Source organism: Scyliorhinus canicula, chromosome 13 (genome assembly GCF_902713615.1).
Source record: "Scyliorhinus canicula chromosome 13, sScyCan1.1, whole genome shotgun sequence".
NCBI classification, from domain to species: Eukaryota; Metazoa; Chordata; class Chondrichthyes; order Carcharhiniformes; family Scyliorhinidae; genus Scyliorhinus; species Scyliorhinus canicula.
The window spans coordinates 116,776,047-116,800,660 of NC_052158.1; the positions used below are offsets into that span (position 1 = coordinate 116,776,047).

The 24,614-nt window shown below is 43.8% G+C and overlaps 1 protein-coding gene across 7 annotated transcripts in view; it reads right to left on the reverse strand.

Moving 5' to 3' along the window:
• Positions 1 to 24,614, reverse strand: part of LOC119976607 (arf-GAP with coiled-coil, ANK repeat and PH domain-containing protein 2-like) — a 174,338-nt gene that overhangs the window by 64,995 nt on the left and 84,729 nt on the right. For all 7 annotated transcript variants that reach the window (XR_005462949.1, XR_005462948.1, XM_038817221.1 and 4 more), the window contains exons 7-8: positions 20,081 to 20,125; positions 10,345 to 10,440 (exon numbers count right to left, since the gene is read on the reverse strand). Coding sequence is in view for 5 of the 7 variants with exons in the window: in XM_038817221.1 (XP_038673149.1) it covers positions 10,345 to 10,440; positions 20,081 to 20,125 (141 nt within the window). In the remaining 2 variants the exon portion in view is untranslated. The remainder of the gene's footprint in view (positions 1 to 10,344; positions 10,441 to 20,080; positions 20,126 to 24,614) is intronic.

Below are 24,614 nucleotides of genomic sequence, written 5' to 3' on the forward strand. Positions count from 1 at the left end.
GCGAAGGGAGCAATTAATGGATTTTACTGGAGATGGCAGCCGTTTATTATATATTTCAAGGAGCTGGTCACCTTTAGTTGCTATTTGGGGGGGGGGCACCTTTAGTTGCTATTGGGGGGGCACCTTTAGTTGCTATTGGGGGGGGCACCTTTAGTTGCTATTGGGGGGGGGGGGTGAGAGAGGGGAGGAGGATTAAGTTATGTTTTGGGGATTGTATTTGTGTATTGGTGTTTTATACTATTTTGTGTTATGTTTAAAATGGATAAACTTGAATAAAAATATTTTAAATCTTCCTTTCAAAAGTAATATATTCAGTATGATTTATTTTGGAACGACCTGAGCACATGAAAGGCACGACACAAATGCACATTTTTTACTTCTCAAATGAATGCTTAGCATAGCCGGCAGAGTGGGTGGGACATTTGAAATTCAGGGCCTGGCAAGTCAAATCTGAAGATAACTGATAAGGGGACCAAAACTACACATGGTACTTCAGGTATAGTCTAACAAAGGTTCTATAAATTGAAGCAGGACTTTGCTATTCCTATGCTATTCCTATACTCAAATCCTCTTGCGATAAAGGCTACCGTTCCATTAGGCTTCCTAATTGCTTGCTGCACATTAGCTTTCAGTGACCTATTGCCAAGGACACCCAAATCCCTTCGTACATCTACACTTTCTAGTATCTCACCATTTAAGAAATATAGTGCACTTCTGTTCCTCCCACTAAAGTGGATAACCTTGCATTTTTCCACATTATGTTCCATCTGCCATCTTCATGCCCACTCAGTAAGTCTGTACACATTTGCTTGAAGCCATTTTGCATCTTTCTCACAACCCACATTTCCACCGAGCTTTGGGTCATCCATCATGACCTTGGAAATAACATTTGGTCCCCACACCCAAATCATTGATATATATTGTGAGCAGCTGAGCCCCAAGAAACAATCTTTGTGGTACCCCACTCGTCACAGCTGATCTGTTTAATCCTACTCTATATTTTCTGCCCGTTAACCAATCCATGCCAGTATATTACCTCTTATCTCATGTGCTTTAATTTTGCTAATTAATCTCAAAAGAACGTAAGAACTAGGAGCAGGAGTAGGCCATCTGGCCCCTCGAGCCTGCTCCGCCATTCAATGAGATCATGGCTGATCTTTTGTGGACTCAGCTCCACTTTCCGGCCCGAACACCATAACCCTTAATCCCTTTATTCTTCAAAAAACTATCTATCTTTATCTTAAAAACATTTAATGAAGGAGCCTCAACTGCTTCACTGGGCAAGGAATTCCATAGATTCACAACACTTTGGGTGAAGAAGTTCCTCCTAAACTCAGTCCTAAATCTACTTCCCCGTATTTTGAGGCTATGCCCCTAGTTCTGCTTTCACCCACCAGTGGAAACAACCTGCCCACATCTATCCTATCTATTCCCTTCATAATTTTATATGTTTCTATAAGGTCCCCCCTCATCCTTATAAATTCCAACGAGTACAGTCCCAGTCTACTCATTAATCTGCGATTAATCTAGTGAATCTCCTCTGCACACCCTCCAGCGCCAATATGTCCTTTCTCAAGTAAGGAGACCAAAACTGAACACAATACTCCAGGTGTGGCCTCACTAACATCTTATACAATTGTAGCATAACCTCCCTAGTCTTAAACTCCATCCCTCTAGCAACGAAGGACAAAATTCCATTTGCCTTCTTAATCACCTGTTGCACCTGTAAACCAACGATTTGCGACTCATGCACTAGCACACCCAGGTCTCACTGCACAGCAGCATGTTTTAATATTTTATCATTTAAATAATAATCCCGTTTGCTGTTATTCCTACCAAAATGGATAACCTCACATTTGTCAACATTGTATTCCATCTGCCAGACCCTAGCCCATTCACTTAACCCATCCAAATCCCTCTGCAAATCCCTCTGCAGACTTCCAGTATCCTCTGCACTTTTCGCTTTACCACTCATCTTAGTGTCATCTGCAAACTGAGACACATTGCCATTGGTCCCCCAACTCCAAATCATCTATGTAAATTGTGAACAATTGTGGGCACAACACTGATCCTTGAGGGACACCACTAGCTACTGATTGCCAACCAGAGAAACACCCATTAATCCCCACTCTTTGCTTTCTATTAATTAACCAATCCTCGATCCATGCTACTACTTTACCCTGAATGACATGCATCTTTATCTTATGCAGCAACCTTTTGTGTGGCACCTTGTCAAAGGCTTTCTGGAAATCCAGATATACCACATCCATTGGCTCCCGTTATCTAACGCACTGGTAATGTCCTCAAAAAAATTCCACTAAATTAGTTTGGCACGACCTGCCCTTTATGAACCCATGCTGTGTCTGCCCAATGGGACAATTTCTATCCAGATGCCTCGCTATTTCTTCCTTGATAATAGATTTCAGCATCTTCCCTACTACCGAAGTTAAGCTCACTGGCCTATAATTACCCGTTCTCTGCCTACCTCCTTTTTTTAAACAGTGGTGTCACGTTTGCTAATTTCAAATCAGCCTGGACCACCCCAGAGTCGAGTGAATTTTGGTAAATTATTACTAGTGCATTTGCAATTTCCCTAGCCATCTCTTTTAGCACTCTGGGATGCATTCCATCAGGGCCAGGAGACTTGTCTACCTTTAGCCCCATTAGCTTGCCCATCACTACCTCCTTAGTGATAACAATCCTCTCAAGGTCCTCACATAAGAACATAAGAACTAGGAGCAGGAGTAGGCCATCTGGCCCCTCGAGCCTGCTCCACCATTCAATTAGATCATGGCTGATCTTTTGTGGACTCAGCTCCACTTTCCGGCCCGAACACCATAACCCTTAATCCCTTTATTCTTCAAAAAACTATATATCTTTACCTTAAAAACATGTAATGAAGGAGCCTCAACTGCTTCACTGGGCAAGGAATTCCATAGATTCACAACACTTTGGGTGAAGAAGTTCCTCCTAAACTCAGTCCTAAATCTACTTCCCCTTATTTTGAGGCTATGTCCCCTAGTTCTGCTGTCACCCGCCAGTGGAAACAACCTGCCCGCATCTATCCTATCTATTCCCTTCATAATTTTAAATGTTTCTATAAGATCCCCCCTCATCCTTCTAAATTCCAACGAGTACAATCCCAGTCTACTCAAACTCTCCTCATAATCCAACCCCTTCAGCTCTGGGATTAACGAGTGAATCTCCTCTGCACACCCTCCAGCACCAGTGCGTCCTTTCTCAGGTAAGGAGACCAAAACCGTACACAATACTCCAGGTGTGGCCTCACCAACACCTTATATAATTGCAACATAACCTCCCTAGTCTTAAACTCCATCCCTCTAGCAATGAAGGACAAAATTCCATTTGCCTTCTTAATCACCTGTTGCACTTGTAAACCAACCTTCCGTGACTCATGCACTAGCACACCCAAGTCTCTCTGAACAGCGGCATGCTTTAATATTTTATCGTTTAAATAATAATCCCGTTTGCTGTTATTCCTACCAAAATGGATAACCTCACATTTGTCAACATTGTATTCCATCTGCCAGACCCTAGCCCATTCACTTAACCTATCCAAATCCCTCTGCAGACTTCCAGTATCCTCTGCACTTTTCGCTTTACCACTCATCTTAGTGTCATCTGCAAACTTGGACACATTGCCCTTGGTCCCCAACTCCAAATCATCTATGTAAATTGTGAACAATTGTGGGCCCAACACGGATCCCTGAGGGACACCACTAGCTACTGATTGCCAACCAGAGAAACACCCATTTATCCCAACTCTTTGCTTTCTATTAATTAACCAATCCTCTATCCATGCTACGTTTGCTAATTTCCAATCCACCGGGACCACCCCAGAGTCTAGTGAATTTTGGTAAATTATCACTAGTGCATCTGCAATTTCCCTAGCCATCTCTTTTCGCACTCTGGGATGCATTCCATCAGGGCCAGGAGACTGGTCTACCTTTAGCCCCATTAGCTTGCCCATCACTCCCTCCTTAGTGATAACAATCCTCTCAAGGTCCTCACCTGTCATAGCCTCATTTCTATCAGTCGCTGGCATGTTATTTGTGTCTTCCACTGTGAAGACCGACCCAAAAAACCTGTTCAGTTCCTCAGCCATTTCCTCATTTCCCATTATTAAAACTATCTTCTCATCCTCTAAAGGACCAATATTTACCTTAGCCACTCTTTTTTGTCTTATATATTTGTAAAATCTTTTACTGTCTGTTTTTATATTCTGAGCAAGTTTACTCTCATACTCTATCTTACTCTTCTTTATAGCTTTTTTAGTAGCTTTCTGTTGCCCCCTAAAGATTTCCCAGTCCTCTAATCTCCCAGCAATCTTTGCCACTTTATATGCTTTTTCCTTCAATTTGATACTCTCCCTTATTTCCTTAGATATCCACGGTCGATTTTCCCTCTTTCTTCTGTCCTTCCTTTTTGTTGGTATAAACCTTTGCTGAGCACTGTGAAAAATCGCTTGGAAGGTTCTCCACTGTTCCACCATAAAGTCTTAGCTCCCAGTCTACCTTAGCTAGTTCTTCTCTCATCCCCTTGTAATCTCCTTTGTTTAAACACAAAACACTAGTATTTGATTTTACTTTCTCACCCTCCATCTGTATTTTAAATTCCACCATATTGTGATCGCTCCTTCCGAGAGGATCCCTAACTATGAGATCATGAATCAATTCCTGTCTCATTACACAGGACAAGATCTAGGACCGCTTGTTCCCTCGTAGGTTCCATTACATACTGTTCTAGGAAACTATCACGGATACATTCTATAAACTCCTCCTCAAGGTTGCCTTGACCGACCTGGTTAAACCAATCGACATGTAGATTAAAATCCCCCATGATAACTGCTGTACTATTTCTACATGCATCAGTTATTTCTTTGTTTATTGCCTGCCCCACCATATCGTTACTATTTGCTGGCCGATAGACTACTCCTATCAGTGACTTTTTCGCCTTCCTATTCCTGATTTCCACCCAAATGGATTCAACCTTATCCTCCATAGCACCGATGTCATCCCTTACTATTGCCCGGATGTCATCCTTAAATAACAGAGCAACACCACCTCCCTTACCATCCACTCTGTCCTTCCGAATAGTTTGATACCCTCGGATATTTAACTCCCAGTCGTGACCATCCTTTAACCATGTTTCAGTAATGGCCACTAAATCATAGTCATTTACGATGATTTGTGCCTGTCATAGCATCACCTGTCATAGCCTCATTTCTATCAGTCACTGGCATGTTATTTAGGTCTTCCACTGTGACCCAAAAAAACTGTTCAGTTTCTCAGCCATTTCTTCATCTCCTATTATTAAAACTCCCTTCGCATCCTCTAAAGGACCAATATTTACCTTAGCCACTCTTATTTGTTTTATCTATTTGTAGAAACCTTTACTATCTGTTTTTATAATCTGAGCAAGTTTACTCAATCTATTTTACTCTTCTTTATAGCTTTTTTAGTAGCTTTCTGTTGCCACCTAAAGATTTCCCAGTCCTCTAGTCTCCCACTAATCTTTGCCACTTTGTATGCTTGTTCCTTCAATTTGATACTCTCCCTTATTTCCTTCGATATCCACGGTCGGTTTTCCCTCTTTCTATCGTCCTTCCTTTTTGTTGGTATAAACCTTTGCTGAGCAGTGAAAAATCGCTTGGGAGGTTCTCCACTGTTCCACCATAAAGTCTTTGCTCCTAGTCTACCTTAGCTAGCTCTTCTCTCATCCCATTGTAATCTCATGTATGAGATTTTATCAAAAGCCTTCTGAAAATCAAAGTCCACTACATTCACTGACTCCCCCTTATAAATTCCGTTAGTAACCGCCTCAAAAAACTCCAACAGGTTAATCAAACATGATTTTTTCATTCATAAATCCATGCTGACTATGCCTAATCAGACCAATATTAACGAAGTGCCCATATGTTACATAATTTACAACAGATTCCAGCATTTCCTTATGTAGGGCTAACAGATCTGTAGTTCCCCGTTTTCCGTCTCCTTCCTTAATATGGGGTGGTTTTTGCCACCTTCCAATCTGCAGGAGCCATTCCAAAATCTACAGAATTTTGAATGATCATCAATTTTATTTTTATTCATTGGATGTGGGCGTCACTGGCTGGGCCAGCCTGCCCTTGAACTGAGTGACTTGCTAAATCATTTAAGAGTCACATGCAGGCCAGACCAGGCAAGGATGGCAAATTTTCTTCCCTAAAGCACATTAGCAAACCAGATGGGGATTTTGTCCCAACATGGTAATCATTAAATCTTTAATGACCAATTTTTATTGAATCAAATTTTGACCGTCAGCTTGGTGGGATTAAAAGCCAGATATCCAGAGCATTCTCCCAAATTTCTGGATTACTAGTCCTGTGAAAATACCATTACGCCCACTATGCATCCACTATCTCTACAACTACCTTTTTCAACACTGGCATGTAGAATATCAGGTCCCGGGGACTCATTGACCTTCAGTCCCAATAAACAACCTTCTTACCAATACAAATTTCCTTCGCTTGTTTATTCTCCCTAGTTTCTCAGATCTCAAACAAAGGAATTAGGAGTAGGCTGGTTGGCCCCTTGAGGCTGTTCCACCATTTAGTAAGATTATGGCTCATTTGATCATGGCCTCAACTTCATATTCTGCCTACCCCCAAAAATCTTCGAGTCCCTTGTTACTCAAAAATCTATTTACCTCTGACCCTGCCTCAACTGTTCTCTGGGTTTTCCAAAGAGTCATAGCCCTCAGAGGAAAAACATCTTCTCATCTCCAACTTAAATGGGAGATCACTTATTTTTAAAACTATGTCCCATAGTTCTAGTCTCTCTCGCAGGGGGAAGCATCTTTCAGCATCCACCCTGTCAAGTCCCCTCAAGATCTTGGGTGTCTCAATAGCAACACCTCTTAATCGCCTAAACTCTAAAGATAAACCCCCTCCCCAATCCCAGGAAACAGTCAAGTGAACCTTCCCTGAAATGCATATAACACATTTATATTTTTCTTAAATAAGGAGACAACATTGTACTCTAGATGTGGTTCCATCAACACCCTATACAACTGTAGCAAAACATTCCTTCTTTTCATATCCCATTTTGCCTGCATAAAACATTCCATTTGCCTTCCTAATAACTTGCAGCACCTGCATACTAACTTTTCCTGATTCATGTACCAGGGCACGCAGATCCTCTGTACCTCAGTTCTGCAACCTCGCTCCACTTAAATAATAGTTTTCTATTCTACCTGGCAAAGTGGACAAGTTCAGATTTCCCCCACAGTATACTCCATCTGCCAAATTTAACTCATTTAACGTATCGATGTCTCTTTGTACTCTTATGTCCTCTTCACAACTTCCCATCTTTGTGTCATCTGTAAATTGAGCAACCGTACATTTGTAAATACTGATCCCTGTGGTAACTCCATTTGTCAAATCTTGGCAACCCAAGAAAGACCTATTTATGCCTACTCTCTGCTTCCTATTAACTAGCCAATCCTCCATCCATGCTAATATGCTACCCCTTTCACCAGATTTTCTCAAAGACAGGATCGCGAGCTGCAGGTGTCGGGGGAGTCGCAGAGCTATTGATCCTGCTGTTCCCGTGGTCATCCCGATTGCGGGAGAAGCGCCCACAGCCCCTACCAGCTTTTACATAGAGAATTATGGCCACTGCCGCATTTTAAATGGAAGATACATTAGGCTGTGTGGAATCTTCTGGCCAAAAGCTGCAGCAGAGAGCAGGTCACACATCCGGCATGTAGAATTGACGTGAAACGCCGTCCAGGAACAAACTTTTGGTGCCAAAGCAGGGAACAAAGTTGCTTTGAATTTTCAGTTGCAGGTAAGCAAAGCAAGTGAACAGCTAAGATCAATGGTTTTCTTAAAAGTAAGCAACAGCCAGAGACTCATATAGGCAGCTTCCCTACTGGACATGATCTCACAACAGAATCCAGTGCTGAGTAAAAAACACATTTTGCTGCTATTGCCCCTCACGACGACCTACATGTGCGAGGTTGGGTTTTGAGTTTTCATAAAGATGAAGTCGGCACAAAGGAACTGGTTGAAGTCTACATCTGGTATGCGTATTGCCCTCTGCTCCTTTCTATTGGATTCAAGTGAGATCGAGAGGACAAAGAAGGCCCCCCTTTTGCATTAAAGGGTAAGTGAGCACGGCGTGTCACGAATGTCGGTTGACCTGTGTCGCAAAGGTCGGCTGGCGGGTATCGCAAAGGTTGGCCGGTTGCCAAAAGTGGGTCCCGGGAAAAAAAAGTTTGAAAAACACTACCCTACACCATGATGTGGTAGCAATTTAATTCATCTTCCCTTGCCCCCAATATTTATTTTATAGCCCTCTCTACCGCCCCACTTATACTATTTGGACATAATCCACTATGCATTCCCAACGTAAAAGTTATGCCGAATAAGAAGGCCCTTATAGCACTTACAGCCAAATTGATTATTTATAGCTTCAAATACTATTCACAGTTGACAGAACATACTTGTTCTTCAACTTTTTAGTCCCAGTCTGACATGCAGCAAGAGCATCTATGAGTCACACTGCAAAATGCATAAACACCACTGAAGTTAATCGACTACAATCCAGTATTTATTTACAAGCACAGACATCAATGCTGAATGAAACAGTCACATGACACCATTCAATGTAAAAAGATTTCTGTTTCCTTTACTCACTATTACAAGGGAATTACAGTACTCATTGTAAAAATAAGTCAGTGAAAATCCATGAGAATGACTGGATACTGCAGAAAAATACAGACATTTTAATATTTTCAAACGTTTCAGGAAATGTTAACATTCCCAAATTTCTCGATAGCTACAGAAAAGGAAACGGATTTATAATTTTTCATGATTCTGCCATATTAACAATGACTAACTTTATTATAATGAAGTTATGCTGACAGTTATTTTTGCTATTAGTTTTCACAAAATATTGATATATTTACAAAGCTATAATCTGAACAAATAACATCCATCTAATAACCTACCCACATCCAGTTGAGGCTGAAGAGTTAAATAATCGTGAAAACCTGAGGCTAATTTGTAATTCAATGAAGGATAGACAGGCTGTATTCAAATTGATTGCAGTCAACAAGCATTTGCTTGTTGAATAGAAATACACTTAAACGGGTATTAATGATGGTTTAAACTAGGTTTTCGAATGTTCCTGAAGTTAACTCTTAACTAAATAAAACTTGAATGTTGAGTTTTGTTGCTCAATGTAGGTGGCAAAACGTAGCTATTGTTTTTATTCAGAAACTATTCTGCAAAATATCATCGTTGACATAAATTGTTCGCCATTTTGTTTTTGACTAAAACTGTTGGAGAATCTATATAGTGCAGGAGGCCAGCCATTCAGCCCATGAGTCTGCACCGACCCTCTGAAACAACACACTACCTGGGCTCACTCCCCCACACTATCTCCACAACCCTATCTAACCTTTTGGGCCCTTGAGGGGCAATTTAGTAAGGCCAATGCACCTAACCTGCACATTTTTGGACTGCAGACACAGAGAGACCACACAAACAGTTGTCCAAGGTTGGCATCGAACCGGGTCTCTGGTGCTGTGATAACCACTGTGTCACCATTGGAGAAGATTGGTTGTTCCATGGTTCAGGCCATTAGAGGTAACCTTTTGCAGCAGAAATATTCCCATCTTCTCCTCCTCAAATTTAATCCCTGGAGACTTCAGTGTCCTTTCTTAAGCTCCTAGCTTGGTACAGGCTTTCCTTACATAACCTGCGCAGCACATTTTTCACATTAAATGCATCATATAAAAACAAGCAGTTAACTATTCAAAAATAGTAAACATATCAATGCCTCTGATAAAAAAGTAACTTAAACTTTCAATTAAATACGGACAACTATCCAGGTAATTCAGCACAAACTAAACACATGGAATCCCAGGATTGCAGCTCTGCATCTCAAACTGGCTGTCAAAACGAAAATGCGAACATTTCCAAATTTCAAATTATTTCGTTTCAAAATCAAATGTTATAGGAACTTTACTTGCAGAAAACTGGATGCTATTTTTTCAGCAAACCAAAACAGACTTACTTAACTTCTTTTCCCCCAAACTTTTAGAATTAAAGTTTTCTAAAGAACTGCAAATTAGCATCCACTGGGTCAGTCCTAAAAATCAAACTTCTTATTCTCCTTTACTTCCAATACCCTACTGTCAAACTATTTCACCTTCTTTGGTAAAGTTCTGTGTTTCCACTGCCCCAGATAGTCTGTTGCACACATTTCCTACCACTGTGCAAGAAATTATATTTTTAAAATTCCAACATTTATTGCACTGGTTTTGAAGTCTTACCTGTGCTCCCAATTCCATCATGTAAGGCTCCAGTTCCATAAAGAGGTCATATCCTTGATGAAAGAATGTAAGATGGGCAAACATAAAGGACAACATCTAGAAGTCAAATGAAGAAACAAAAATTTAATTACCAACTTGTTTTTACTTCACCTATCAAAAAAAAATTGAAATAAATTGTACAATCTATAGCCTACAATGAAGATCAAATGGGCACAAGTTGCAGTTTTATATATCTTTAATCAAAATTAATGGCAAATTTAAGACCACTACCTAATATTTTGACAATAACCAAGAAAAACACACCAATCTTTCCCTCGTGAAGGGACTATAAATGTGAAGAGCTTGGTAACTGTAGCATCAATTTTAAAGCAGTGTGCTCACACAAAGAATGCCACTCTCATAATGGTCCTGGCTTTATGTTTGGTCATTACGCCACCAGAAAGGAGATGGGCAGACCTGGTAGTCCATGTTGGAACAGCATAAAAAATGGGAGCTAAATCTGGTTTCCCTCATTACCCTTTGATTTGCACGAGGAGAGGGGGACAAAGTTGCAGCAGAGTACATTTCTGGTCTCTGCATCCTGGATCTGATCACAAATAGGTCACATATGGAGCATTAAGTAACTGTTCTTTCACATCCTAGAAAAAATTTACAATATTACTGGTACCTCTGTATGCAGATGGTAACAAAAATAGAACAAAAGAACACCTTAAAAAATGCCAAATTACATTTTTTTTAAATTCTTTACAAAGCATCATCTCCATTCCAAGAGTACGCTTGAGCAAAAGTGTATACTTTCACATTTTTCATCCATGTTGATGCTTGGTTTTAAACGCTTATTTTAATAACTTAAGAGTTCACTTAACGCGTTTTGCCACAATGGTTGTAGATGGGTCTGGAACTTTGCACATTAAAACATCCAATTCTTATTTCACGGAGGTTCATAACCAAATTATTCAGATCTTTTGACAATTTGCCAGCTACAGGAAGCTTGTAAGTTTAGGGAAAAGGAGATTCAATGCAGAGACAGCCATTTTTATTTCTTTTTACATTGATGTGTCACATTTTGGGTAAGCGATCGTTAACGTTTTTGCATTTAATGGAACAACAACCAAGTCCCAGCATTCCTGCACTGCCACAAGGAAAGGAAAGAAAGATACTTTGCTTTCATTTCAGGGCATCCTGCCAATAATCAAAAGTGCCCGTTAGAAAGTGACCCATTTATCAATATGGTCCATGCCACTCAAAGACACTGGTCTTAAATTTGAAAAGTATCTTCAGAATTCAATCAAAGCGCAATGAACAAACTGCACTTGGAGTGGTTGAAGAGAGTATGACAAAATGGGCTGGATTTTCCAGCCCTGCCCAGTGCTGGAATCATCCAGTCATACCGAAGTCAATGGACGTTTGGCTGCTCCTCTGAATTTTCCGCAGTGGGTCCGGTCACAATAGCAGCAGAAAATCCCGACCATTGTTTTCTCATACCCTGTTACACACTGACCAATGCTCACGGAAAAGCACCTTACAGATATTTAAATGTTTAATATGCATCGTGTGCCTACCACAGTAGGGTGTAATTTCATGCAGCAACCTTCAAATGAAACAGTTTGCATGTGGTAATATTAAAACAGCCCGGCAGGATTTTCTTTTCAGGAAACCCAGCTGTATGTTTGTGTATTGAACACATGATGGGCTGCAGCACAGCTGCTTGAATGTCACTGCTTGTGATCTTGACATGTCCAACATCTCTTCAGTTCTTTATTTAAGCACATAGCAGCAAAACACAATCGGATATGGCCACATAACACGAAGCTCAAGTCACTTTGGAGGAGACAAACATTGCAATCTAGAAATCAAGTACACAAAGGAAGTCAAGTCGGATGAAGCCAGAGGTTTGTGAATAAAGAGCAAGTATTAATCTCAAACTCAGGGTCTCATTATAATAAAAGGGCAGAAGTGTGCAGGGTTTAGCCTCAGGGAGAGCTGAGCAATGAGGTTCAGTTGGACACCCTTTTTCACAATTATTGCTCAGATAAAATAAGAGTTTGATGTTAGTGGAACGTTCGGCTCTCACAATCTACAATGTTTAATTTAGACAGAGATATCGCAGAACAAGTAACCCTCCAAATGTGTGGAGTGCAAAATATGGGCTGATACAGGTTCACAATGTACCCAAGGGCAATATAGCTGTACTAAGTGACAGAAAATTGAATCACTGATAACAAAGTTCCCGTGCTTCAATGAGAAACTAGCCACATTTAGCAGAATCAGCAAGAACATAAGGGGTTTCTGGTACTTTATTGCCCCAAGAATCAGTTAATAGAATGATTGTATACTGTCCTTATGCCCAAAGAGGGATGTGGATGAATGTGTGCCAAACCAACAATGGGATACAGGACTCGGGTTGCAAGGATCTCAAGTTACTAGTACCATCCAGTAATAAATATTTCAGATATACTTTGACAAGCACTCAGGTGAAGGTCTGTTCTTCTAAAAGATCTATTTTGACCTGGTATGCATTAAATGCATATGCCCAGGGTAATGATGGCAAAACCATCAGGGCTTGATTTCACCAACGAAACGGACAACAATATCGTGTCTGCACATGTGTAAAGTGAAGTTGCTGTCAATAATTTTATGCTTTTCCAGGGGGTGTGCTGATGAGGTCCCCAGAGTATAAGCAGTGAATTGAAGAAATTTCTACTTTCACACAGTTAGTCTCACTATAAAATCTCCAAAAGACATTTTACATCCGGTTGAATGAGGTGCAAACGGAATTTCAATACTATGCTAAGTTCATAATTACAGCTGAACACCTTCACTGGCACTGAAGAGCTAAGTTTATATTTGTAGAATGTTAAATTTCTCCATTCGTTAAACATTTCCACACTTCAATTTCTTTTGAAGTTTGTTTATATTGTTAGCTTCTATGTAACTCCAATAACCATTCATTTCATTACCTTAAAATTTAAAAGAAGTGAAAATCATCAGGGTTTTTAACTTCCTGGGTTCCTGCCTGTGAGAATACTTCAGTGTGACGGGCTGTTAATTCTGCTTGCTGATATCAGAGCTCGTGGACACCTGGTTTAAACTATCACCAAGGGGATATCCACAGCACAGAGATCACCAAATCTTTGTGAAGAGCTCTCCTCAAGGTAATCGGAGAGCCCCATTGCTTCACCACCAAATACAAAATCTAATGTATTAGGCAAGTATGTAGCAGGCAGCATGGTAAGAAAGTAGACAAAGATGACAGCTGCAGATTCTATAGACAGGGAAATGGATACATTTTATGCATTTGTGAATTTTGAATTCAAATCCCAGGGCAAAGAATGTCACAGGAGGGGCGGAAAAACTTATAGAAATGGAAACAAAGCAGCATAACGTCATGGTTCATGTTGGAACCATCGAACAACATCCAAAATCTTGCAGAGGGAATTTAAGGAGTATGGCGCTAGATTAAAAAATAATTAATGGTAATCTCCAGGATACTTTATGTGCCACACCTTTGATAGGTTGAAGAAAAGACCATTAACAATTTGTATTAATATAACGGCTACAAACCAGCACAACCAGGCTGGGAATTTTAAATTGAAGGTATCAGGAGACCAGAAGGAAACTCAAGTCAGCAAGAAGAGGTAAAGGATTCTTGAAGTTGATTAAATAGCAGGTCGCGTAAGTTTTGATGAGCTAAAGTTTATGGGTGGAGGACAGGAGACCAGCCTTTGAACATGATCGAACCGATGGATGACACAATTTGCAAATTAGGGATTTGCCAATATATGGATAGCAGCAGGGCTGGAAATGGAAAGGTTACCGGGGTAGGCAGGAGGCTGGAGTTGAGGTTACAATCCGATCAGCCAAGTGGCCTGCTCTTGCTTATATAGGTCAGGAAGTACAGGCAGTCAGGAAGGCTACACTAAAATGTAAAGCTTTTGTGAGTGCTATGATGTCAATCTAGTAATCCCCAACGCTGTGTTTGAAAGTGAGTGGATATTCTGGAGGAAAACCTGGACAAAGATGGGATTGGTGATCCAAGGAGCTGTTTAACACAGGGCTAAATCGCTGGCTTTGAAAACAGACCAAGGCAGGCCAGCAGCACGGTTCAATTCCCGTACCAGCCTCCCCGAACAGGCGCCAGAATGTGGCGACTAGGGGCTTTTCACAGTAACTTCATTTGAAGCCTACTTGTGATAATAAGCGATTTTCATTTCATTTCATTGTGAAGATTCCAAGGTATAATTGGAAAGGAGAAAAGAAAGGTCAACAAATGATTGGAAGGCTGGTGAAGGAGCTCAGGGTTCACATTATAGGAGACTTCCGGTGGCGGCGATGACGTAGGAAGCCGCACATTTGGGAGCTCCCGATTCAAACGGACTTTTCGGCTCTTTTTAGAGCCCAAAACGGAATTTTTTCGACGTCTCCCAGTGGGAGAAGGTGTCGTGATCAACTTTCTCCACATTTAATGCCTCGAACTCGGAGTGGAAAGCGGGAAAAAACAGAAGCAGTTCCCCAGAAAAAACGGGGGAAGGATTCCAAAATGGCAGCCGGCGGAGCACCAGAGGAGTGGAAGCTGTGGGAGCAGGAGCAGCAAGCTGCTCTCCTGCTCTGTTTTGAAGATTTTAAGGCTGAGGTGCTGAGCTCTCTGCAGGAAATGAATAAAAAGCTTTCGGAGATTCAGACGACCCAGGGTGCTGACATTCAGGCGCTGCAGGAGCAGGCCGCTGAATGAGAGGAGGCGGCCGTGGTCCTCGTGAGTAAGGTGGAGGGGCATGAGGCACTCCATAAGAAGTGGCAGGAACACTTCGAGGTGCTTGATCTCCGCAGGAGGCGGAAGAATTTGAGGATCTTGGGCCTTGTGGAGGGGCTGGAGGGGTCGGATCTGACAACCTACGTGGCCATGATGCTGAACTCGCTAGTGGGGGCTGGATCTTTTCATCTGCCCCTGGAGCTGGAGGGAGCACACAGAGTACTGGCCAGGAGGCCTAAGGAGAATGAACCCCCGCGTGAGGTGCTGGTGAGGTTCCACCGGTTCAGTGATCGAGAGTGTGTGCAGCGCTGGGCCAAGAGGGTGAAGAGCAGCAATTGGGAGAATGGGGTAGTACGGATCTACCAGGATTGGAGTGCGGAGGTGGCTAAGCGGTGGTCCAGGTTTAATCGGACGAAGGAGGTGCTCTATAAGAAGAAAATAAAGTTTGGAATGTTTCAGCCTGCGCGCTTGTGGGTAACTTATTTGGAGCAGCATTATTATTTTGATTCCCCGGAGGAGGCGTGGGCCTTTGTGCGGACGGAGAAGCTGGACTCGAACTAGGGGTTCGGGGTTGCGGAGTTGGTTGTAATGCTTTATTGCCGGTTTCTGCTGTTGGTGTGTTTTTTCTGTACTTTTGTAATTTTGATATGGTTATTTATGGGGGTGTTGTTCTGTTTTTCTGTTGGGGGGCATTGTTTGAGTTTTGTATTTTGCGGGGGGGGGGGGGGTTTGTTGTATTCTGTATAGGGTTGGGGGTATGGAGTGGGGCTGGTATTTGGGAGCTGCGTCAGAAGGGTGTGGTGGGGCAGTGCGAAAGCGCGAGCTTTCCTCTGGTTTCCCTCGTTGCGGGGCTGGGGGGTGGAGATGATGATGATGATGATTTGGGGGGGGGGGGCCTTAACTGGTTCCTCCCGACGCTGAAGCAGTGCCTTGAGGAGTGACAGGGTGGGGGAACAATCCCATTTTGGGAGGGGTCGGGTTTTGGCGGGAGTTTCCAGGGTCAGCAGAAGTTAGCTGACTCACGGAAGTACAGTGGAGGACGGGTCGCGGCTAGGAGGGTTCCTAGCCTGGGGGGAGGGGGTGAAAGGGGAAGACCGGGTTGCTGCTGGCAGGGTCAGGAAGGAGCTGGTGTGGGCCGGGGGGACAGAGGTGAGGTGTTGTCGCTGTGGGGACTGGGTCGGGCGGGGGGTGCTGGCCTGGGGCGGGCAGTCGACGGGCTATGGCTAGTCGACGGGGGAGGGAGGTGGGACGCCCTCTGATCCGGTTGATCACCTGGAATTAGAGAGGACTGAATGGGCCGGTGAAGCGGTCTAGGGTACTTGCTCATCTGAGGGGGCTAAAGGCAGATAGATGTGGCAATGCTTCAGGAGACCCACCTGAAGGTGGCGGACCAGGTCCGTCTGAAAAAGGTGTGGGTGGGGCAGGTTTTCCACTCCGGGTTGGATGTGAAGAACCGGGGAGTGGCGATTCTGGTGGGGAAAAATGTGTCGTTTGAGGCATCTGAGGTGGTGGCGGATAAGGGGGGTTGGTTTGTTATGGTAAGGGGCAGGCTACAGGGAGAGACGGTGGTACTTGTTAGTGTGTATGCCCCAAATTGGGATGATGCGGGCTTTATGAGGCGTATGCTGGGACGTGTCCCGGATCCAGAGGCGGGAGGAAGATCCTGGAGGTGGATAGGAGGTACGCGGAGGCACCAGAGGAGGGAATGTTGGGGGAGAGGCGCAGCCTACAGGCTAAATTTGACTTGTTGACCACTAGAAAGGCGGAGGCACAGTGGAGGAAGGCACATGGGGCAGTGTATGAACATGGTGAAAAGGCGAGTAGGATGCTGGCTCATCAGCTCCGCAAGCGGGATGCGACTAGGGAAATTGCTGGAGTGAGAGATAAGAGTGGGAATGTGGTGCGGAAGGGGGTAGAGGTGAATGAGGTCTTCAAGGACTTTTACGGGGAACTGTACCGGTCGGAGCCAACGGTGGAGAGGAGGGGAATGGAGGGTTTTCTCAACGGGCTATCTTTCCCGAAGGTGCAAGAGGAAAAGGTGGAGGGGTTGGGGGCGCCGATTGAGCTGGAGGAGCTGGTTAAGGGAATCAGACAGATGCAGTCAGGGAAGGCGCCAGGGCCGGATGGGTTCCCGGTGGAGTTTTATAAAAAGTTTGTGGACCTAGTGGGGCCCCTGCTGGTGCGGACACTTAATGAGGCGTGGGAAGGGGGGACTTTGCCCCCGACGATGTTGCGGGCGCTTATTTCTTTAATCTTAAAGAGGGACAAGGACCCCCAGCAGTGTGGTTCATGCAGGCCCATATCTCTCCTTAATGTGGATGCCAAGGTGCTGGCAAAGATCCTGGCCACCAGGATAGAGGACTGTGTGCCAGGGGTGGTACACGAGGACCAGACAGGTTTTGTTAAGGGAAGGCAGCTGAACGCGAATGTGCGGAGGTTGTTGAATGTCATCATGATGCCGGCGATTGAGGGGGAGGCTGAGATAGTGGTGGCGCTGGATGCGGAGAAGGCCTTCGATAGAGTGGAGTGGGGGTACTTATGGGAGGTGCTGGGGAGGTTTGGATTTGGTGAAGGGTTTATTAGATGGGTGAGGCTGCTGTATGAGGCCCCGATGGCGTGTGTGGCCACGAATGGGAGGAGGTCGGAGTACTTCCGGCTTTATCGAGGGACCAGGCAGGGTTGCCCCCTGTCCCCCTTGTTGTTTGCATTGGCAATCGAACCGTTGGCGATGGCGTTGAGGGATTCAGGAAGGTGGAGGGGTTTGGTGCGGGGTGGGGAGGAACATAGGGTGTCGTTGTATGCCGATGACCTGCTACTGTATGTGGCGGACCCGGTGGGAGGGATTCCGGGGGTGATGGAGCTGCTAGCTGAGTTTGGGACCTTTTCAGGCTATAAACTAAATCTAGGCAAGAGTGAGGTGTTTGTGGTGCACCCTGGGGACCAGGAGGGGGGAATTGGTCGGCTCCCGCTTAAGAGGGCAGGGGAGAGTTTTAGGTACCTGGGGGTGCAGGTGGCCAGGGAGTGGGGGACTCTTCACAAGCGTAATTTCACCAGGCTTGTGGATCAGATGGAGGAGGAGTTCAAGAGGTGGGACATGCTGCCATTGTCGTTGGCGGGGAGGGTGCAGTCTGTCAAAATGACGGTGCTGCCGAGGTTCTTGTTCCTCGTTCAGTGCCTGCCCACCTTCATCCCCAGGGCCTTCTTTAGGAGCGTGACTAGCAGTATTTTGAGCTTTGTGTGGGCACGTGGGACTCTGAGAGTGAAGAGGGTTTTCCTGGAGCGAGGGATCCTTTTGGGGTACTACTGGGCAGCCGATGTGTCAATGGTGCGTAAATGGGTGATGGAGGGGAGGGGGTCGGTGTGGAAAAGAATGGAGATGGTGTCTTGTAGAGGTATGAGCCTGGGTGCCTTGGTAACGGCGCCGTTGCCGCTCTCTCCTAAGAGGTATACCACGAGCCCGGTGGTGGCGGCGACCCTAAGAATCTGGGGACAGTGGAGACGGCATGGGGGGAAACAGGGGGCTCGATGGAGGCCCTATTAGGTGGAAATCATCGGTTCATCCCAGGGAACACTGATGGGGGATTTAGGGGGTGGTACAGGGTGGGCATCAGTAAATTGAGGGACCTGTTTATTGGCAGCAGGTTTGCGGGCCTGGGGGAACTGGAAGATAAATTTGGGCTCCCCCAAGGGAACATGTTCAGATACTTGCAGGTAAAGGTGTTTGCTAGGCGATAGGTGGAGGAATTTCCTTTGCTGCCCTCGCGGGGGGGCGATGGACAGAGTGCTTTCGGGGGTGTGGGTCGGAGCGGGGAAGGTGTCTGACATTTATACGGTAATGCAGGAGGTGGAGGATGCGTCAGTGGAGGAGCTGAAGGCTAAATGGGAGAGGGAACTAGGGGAGCAGGTAGAGGATGGGACTTGGGCGGATGCCTTGGAGAGAGTCAACTCTTCCTCTTCCTGTGCGAGGCTTAGTCTCATCCAATTTAAGGTGCTGCATCAGGCCCATATGTCTGTGACTCGGATGAGCAGGTTCTTTGGGGGTGAAGACAGGTGCGTCAGGTGTTCGGGGAGTCCAGCGAATCATGCCCATATGCTCTGGGCTGCCCAGCACTGGAAGAATTCTGGAAGGGGGTGGCGGGGACGGTGTCGAGGGTGGTTGGATCCAGGGTCAAACCAAGTTGGGGACTCGCGATTTTTGGAGTTGCGGTGGAGCCGGGAGTGCAGGAGGCGAAAGAGGCCGGTGTTTTGGCCTTTGCGTCCCTAGTAGCCCGGCGGAGGATCTTGATGCAGTGGAAAGATGCAAGGCCCCCAAGTGTGGAGACCTGGATCAGTGACATGGCAGGATTTATAAAATTGGAGGATCACATTATAACATGATTTGTCAAAGATGGAAAGGTTAAATCAAAATAATGACCTCACCTGATCCAAATCAACAATGTTATTGTGACAACACATGGAACAGTGAAGGCAGATTTAAAGTAATCTGGTAGTAACGTTTTAGAATGCCTTGCGATATCATATTGCACAGAGAAGTCTGACTATTCCATACGATCCAACTTTTATAAACCGTTTCAGTTTTCATAACAATTTCAATATTATGACTTTATTGAAAGTATATTTAAACAAAGATTAAAAAATTGAGGGCACTGTTATTTCACAAAATAGCTGGCATAAATGATTAAAATGTCGCTGCCGACATTAGACCATTTTGTGCAAGAACTATCGCTTACATCAATTTTGAACATGACTCCTTTAACAGGTCAAGAGATCAACTTCAAAAACAATTTTTTTTAAAAACACTGTCAAGACTTTGACAGCAACCATGTCAATTCAATAGAAAAAAACTTTACTGAACATAAATTTATTATGGCTACAATCGCATTAAAAACAAAAATGACATCCAGTGAGGTCATCTAAACAGGCTCAACAGGCTCAAGAAAAAAAATAAAGACCAGTCAAATGACTTTTAAGAGGACAAAGGCTTACCGATTTTAAAATCTCAGATCTTCTCTTCGACTGAAGGACATTGATCTAACATGGAACAAAAATTTACAAATAATGTATTAACATTTCATGCATTAGTTATTTAAGTTAGCATACATCTACTAACATAAAGCAGCCCACGCAGGAGAAGAAGCTCAGACTAGTTGCTCGAAATATTTACTTAACTAGAAGGCAAGATTATAAAAGGTTCCTTCATTGCCTATTTTAAGGCTAAGTGACCAAATGTGATTGAATCTTAATTTCAGTCAAATCCTGAAATTCATCCCAGTTTGTATCCTTATTGTTTAATAAAAATTGGGGTGGATTTCAGGATATTTCTCTCACTATATGAGGCTTATCCCTCTCTAAAGTAAGCCCTATTAGTGTATTTTTGTTTTAGTGCGATTTTTAAGTAACGGAACTTCTGAATAGTGTTAGTTCTACTTTCATTATAGCGCAAATAGGTGCATGTGCCAAGGGCGGACACTGTAATTGCACATAGCCAGTAAAACCATACTATTGCTTTGATCACAGCATCTATGAATCCCTTTCTCCCTCCTCGCTACCCCTCTTTCTCCCTCCAAATCCTCACCACCTTTCCAGTGGCCTCCTCTCACAATTACCACACTCCATTCTTCTTGCTGCCCTCCCAACACCCTCAATTCCTCTCTTCTCCCACCCCCCCCCCCCTCCCCCTTCCTTTCACCGCCCTTTCATGGCCCCCTCACTGCTTTCCTCGGAAGTGGGACTGCAAGAAGGAATAAGAAAGTCAGAGGTAGAAGCAGCGAGCAGGAGGAGGGGAGGTCATCAGTTGTGGTGAGCAGTGAGTAGGTGGCGGGCGGACATGGTGAATGGGTGCCAAGCTCGTACGGGTAAAAAGAGTAATCAGGCCAGTTGGGTTTGAGGCAGCCACTAAGTAACCTGTAAAAGTTACAGGTCAGAAACATAACGCTGCCCGCAGCTTGTCAATTCAACATTTATGGCAGATGCCAGGCAACATGCCTCAATGACTACCGCCCGGTGGCCCTGACGTCAGTTGTAATGAAGTGCTTTGAGAGGCTGATCATGAAGCACATCATCTCCATACTCCCGGAACACCTTGACCCACTTCAATTCGCATACCGTCGCAACCGGTCCACATCAGACGCCATTTCCCTGGCCCTACACTCATCCCTAGAGCATCTCGAAAACAAGGACTCCTACATCAGACTCCTATTTATTGACTACAGCTCTGCCTTCAACACCATAATCCCAGCCAAGCTCATATCAAAGCTCCAAAATCTAGGACTTGGCTCTCCACTCTGCAACTGGATCCTTGACTTTCTGACCAACAGACCACAAATCAGTAAGAATGAACACCAACTCCTCCTCCACAATAGTCCTCAATACCGGTGCCCCGCAAGGCTGCGTACTTAGCCCCCTACTCTACTCCCTGTACACACATGACTGAGTGGCAAAACTTGGTTCCAACTCCATCTACAAGTTTGCTGATGATACGACCATAGCGGGCCGGATCTCGAATAACGACGAGTCCGAATATAGGAGGGAGATAGAGAACCTAGTGGAGTGGTACAGCGAGAAAAATCTCTCCCTCAATGCCAGCAAAACTAAAGAGCTGGTCATCGACTTCAGGAAGCAAAATACTGTACACACCCCTGTCAGCATCAACGGGGCCGACGTGGAGATGGTTAGCAGTTTCAAATTCCTAGGGGTGCACATCACCAAAAATCTGTCCTGATACACTCACGTCGACGCTATCACCAAGAAAGCACAACAGCGCCTATACTTCCTCAGGAAACTAAGGAAATTCGGCATGTCCACATTAACCCTTACCAACTTTTACAGATGCACTATAGAAAACATCCTATCAGACTGCATCACAGCCTGGTATGGCAACTGCTCGGCCCAGGACCGCAAGTAACTTCAGAGAGTCGCGAATACCGCCCAGTCCATCACACGAACCTGCCTCCCATCCATGGACTCCATCTACACCTCCTGCTGCCGGGGGAAAGCGGGCAGCATAAACAAGGATCCCTCCCACCTGGCTTACTCACTTTTCCAACTCCTTCCATTGGGCAGGAGATACAGAAGTCTGAGAACACACACGAACAGACTCAAAAACAGCTTCTTCCCCACTGTCACCAGACTCCTAAATGACCCTCGTATTGACTGACCTCATTAACACTACACCCTGTATGCTTCAACCGATGCCAATGCTTATGTAGTTACATTGTATATCTTGTGTTGCCCTATTATGTATTCTCATGTATTTTCTTGAATTTTGTTTAATTCCCTTTTCTTCCATGTACTGAATGATCTGTTGAGCTGCTTGCAGAAAAATACTTTTCACTGTACCTCGGTACACGTGACAATAATCCAATCCAATCCAGATGGTTTACTTTTTTTCGTGGAAACTGCACTTATTTTTCCACAAAGTGGCTCGACTTTAACTGAAAACATGTTCAAACCAAGTCCAGCAACCAATCACAATCAGCAATTTTCATTCTTCAGCTTGTACCTGTTGACCTCAAATATTCACTTCTCCTGCACGCCATAGTTTCCACCCTCCCTTGTCTGCTGTTAGCACTGCATCACACGTCCACCCTCTTACCACTCCCAGGTTCCGATCATGTTGAATGGGCCTCATCCCATATTACGTGTCCTATTCCCTCACCCATCTCAGTGGTCAATAACTTCCTCTTTCGTTTTTAACAGCACTTATCACACTACAGTCTATTTATACCACAATGAGCCATTTTCCCAGATCCAGCTGTGTTGGAATAGGGGTGGGGAGAGATAGGATATATAGACTGAAGGGGTATGAAGCAGGACAACAACAGGCAGAGGGGAGAGCACGTAATGGTGAGAGAGAGGGGGTCTTGGGAAGAGACTGGGGAGTACACATCAGGTAAAGGAGTACAACATCACTCAATGCTCTCTGTACCAAAGCCAGTTAAGGAGAAAAGAGGGAGACCCCCGGACAGCAAGAAAGATTTAACATAACAGATTTCAAAGTTTTATGTTCAACATTTCTGTGAAAGTGTAAACGGTTTTGTTATCTGCGCTGATTGCTCAAATTTCATGTTCGTGAGAAAACAACATAAAAGTGCCGTTCACTATCTTAAAAAATAGTTTGCAAGAAAGACTTCAGATTTCCATTTTGCTTATCATTAGAGCCATTATGCATGAGCTATTTCCTCAGACAGGAACTACTCCACACTCGTCACTATACTTTTTGCCACTCAGTGATGAGATCAGCATTTTTGATGGTTTGCTTGAAAGTGAAGATAAAAGAAATCAAGTCAAAAATCAAAAACGAAATACAACAAAACAAAACAAACAAAGGGCAAATAAGGGTTTGTAGTAAGTAGAACGGAACAGACAACGTAAAATCCAAAATTTAAGAACAATAGGATGCCCAGAGGAAAAGCAAAATGAAAAACAGCAAGCAATAGGAACAATTTATGCACTATTTGGATGCAAAACTACATTTCTACTGCCACTTTTGTACAAATGCTAAGCAATTTTGAATGCACCTCAACCTCAATACAAAAGCAAGTGTATAATTTTACGACTCAAAAAGCACTTAAGATGTTAGATTCATTGCAGGAGACCATCGCACCCCACTGAGGCTTGGGAAAAAAAGGAAGATAATTTCAGTTCAGGATTGTTGTCTCACATGACTACATTTGGGCAACTTGAATAACTAGTTTCTTTCCTTGAACTACTTAAAACCTTGAAAACCACTATCAAGCACACTTATAGAATTTTCAGCTATTTACGAAAGAAAGATGCAGCTTTCTTTCAAGGGATACAAATCAGGAAACAAGCACAAAGTTCTGGACTACCCATGAACAATGTCACGGGAAAGCTAGCACATTGAAAGAGATTGGAATATTCCAATTAGAGAAGCTCTCGATTTTAGAATAATTGAAACTTCAGCATACATCTTTTTGCAAATATTCTCTCAATCACCCATCATTACAGCAACAGAAAATAAAACAGTGCAAACCACTGTTTATGCTGTTCCTCCCAAGACCTGCTCTCACTTTCCGCCAACATTGGACGAAACCCAGAAGAAATTCCAGGCATTTTCCCCTCAAGTTGATTATGGTGTATAATAGGCTTGCTTATTTGGCAAATTACCTGTTTTGTATGCCCATTTTACTGAATGTTTTCACCTATTTGTAAAGTACTTCATAGCTAATTATGGAGACTGAAAACAATAATGATCACTGTTTCTGCTATTGCATGTTCTACCACCAGGTGGCAATAATAACTGCACTGAAAAGCCACATCCTCAAATAATCTTACCATATGCACTGTCTATTATTCCAAGTGGAATGATTTGTCGTGCAAAGCACAAGTGTGTTGTCAAAATAAATTAAAACATGTACTTTATACAATTCAAGAGATGCTATCCTGTTCTGGTTGTCCACCGCAAGCTTAGGTTACTCCTCAACAAATTTCAAACAACTTTATCATTCACCTCACCCCTCTTCAAACTTTTGCATATTACAGTCGCAGAATGTAGTTA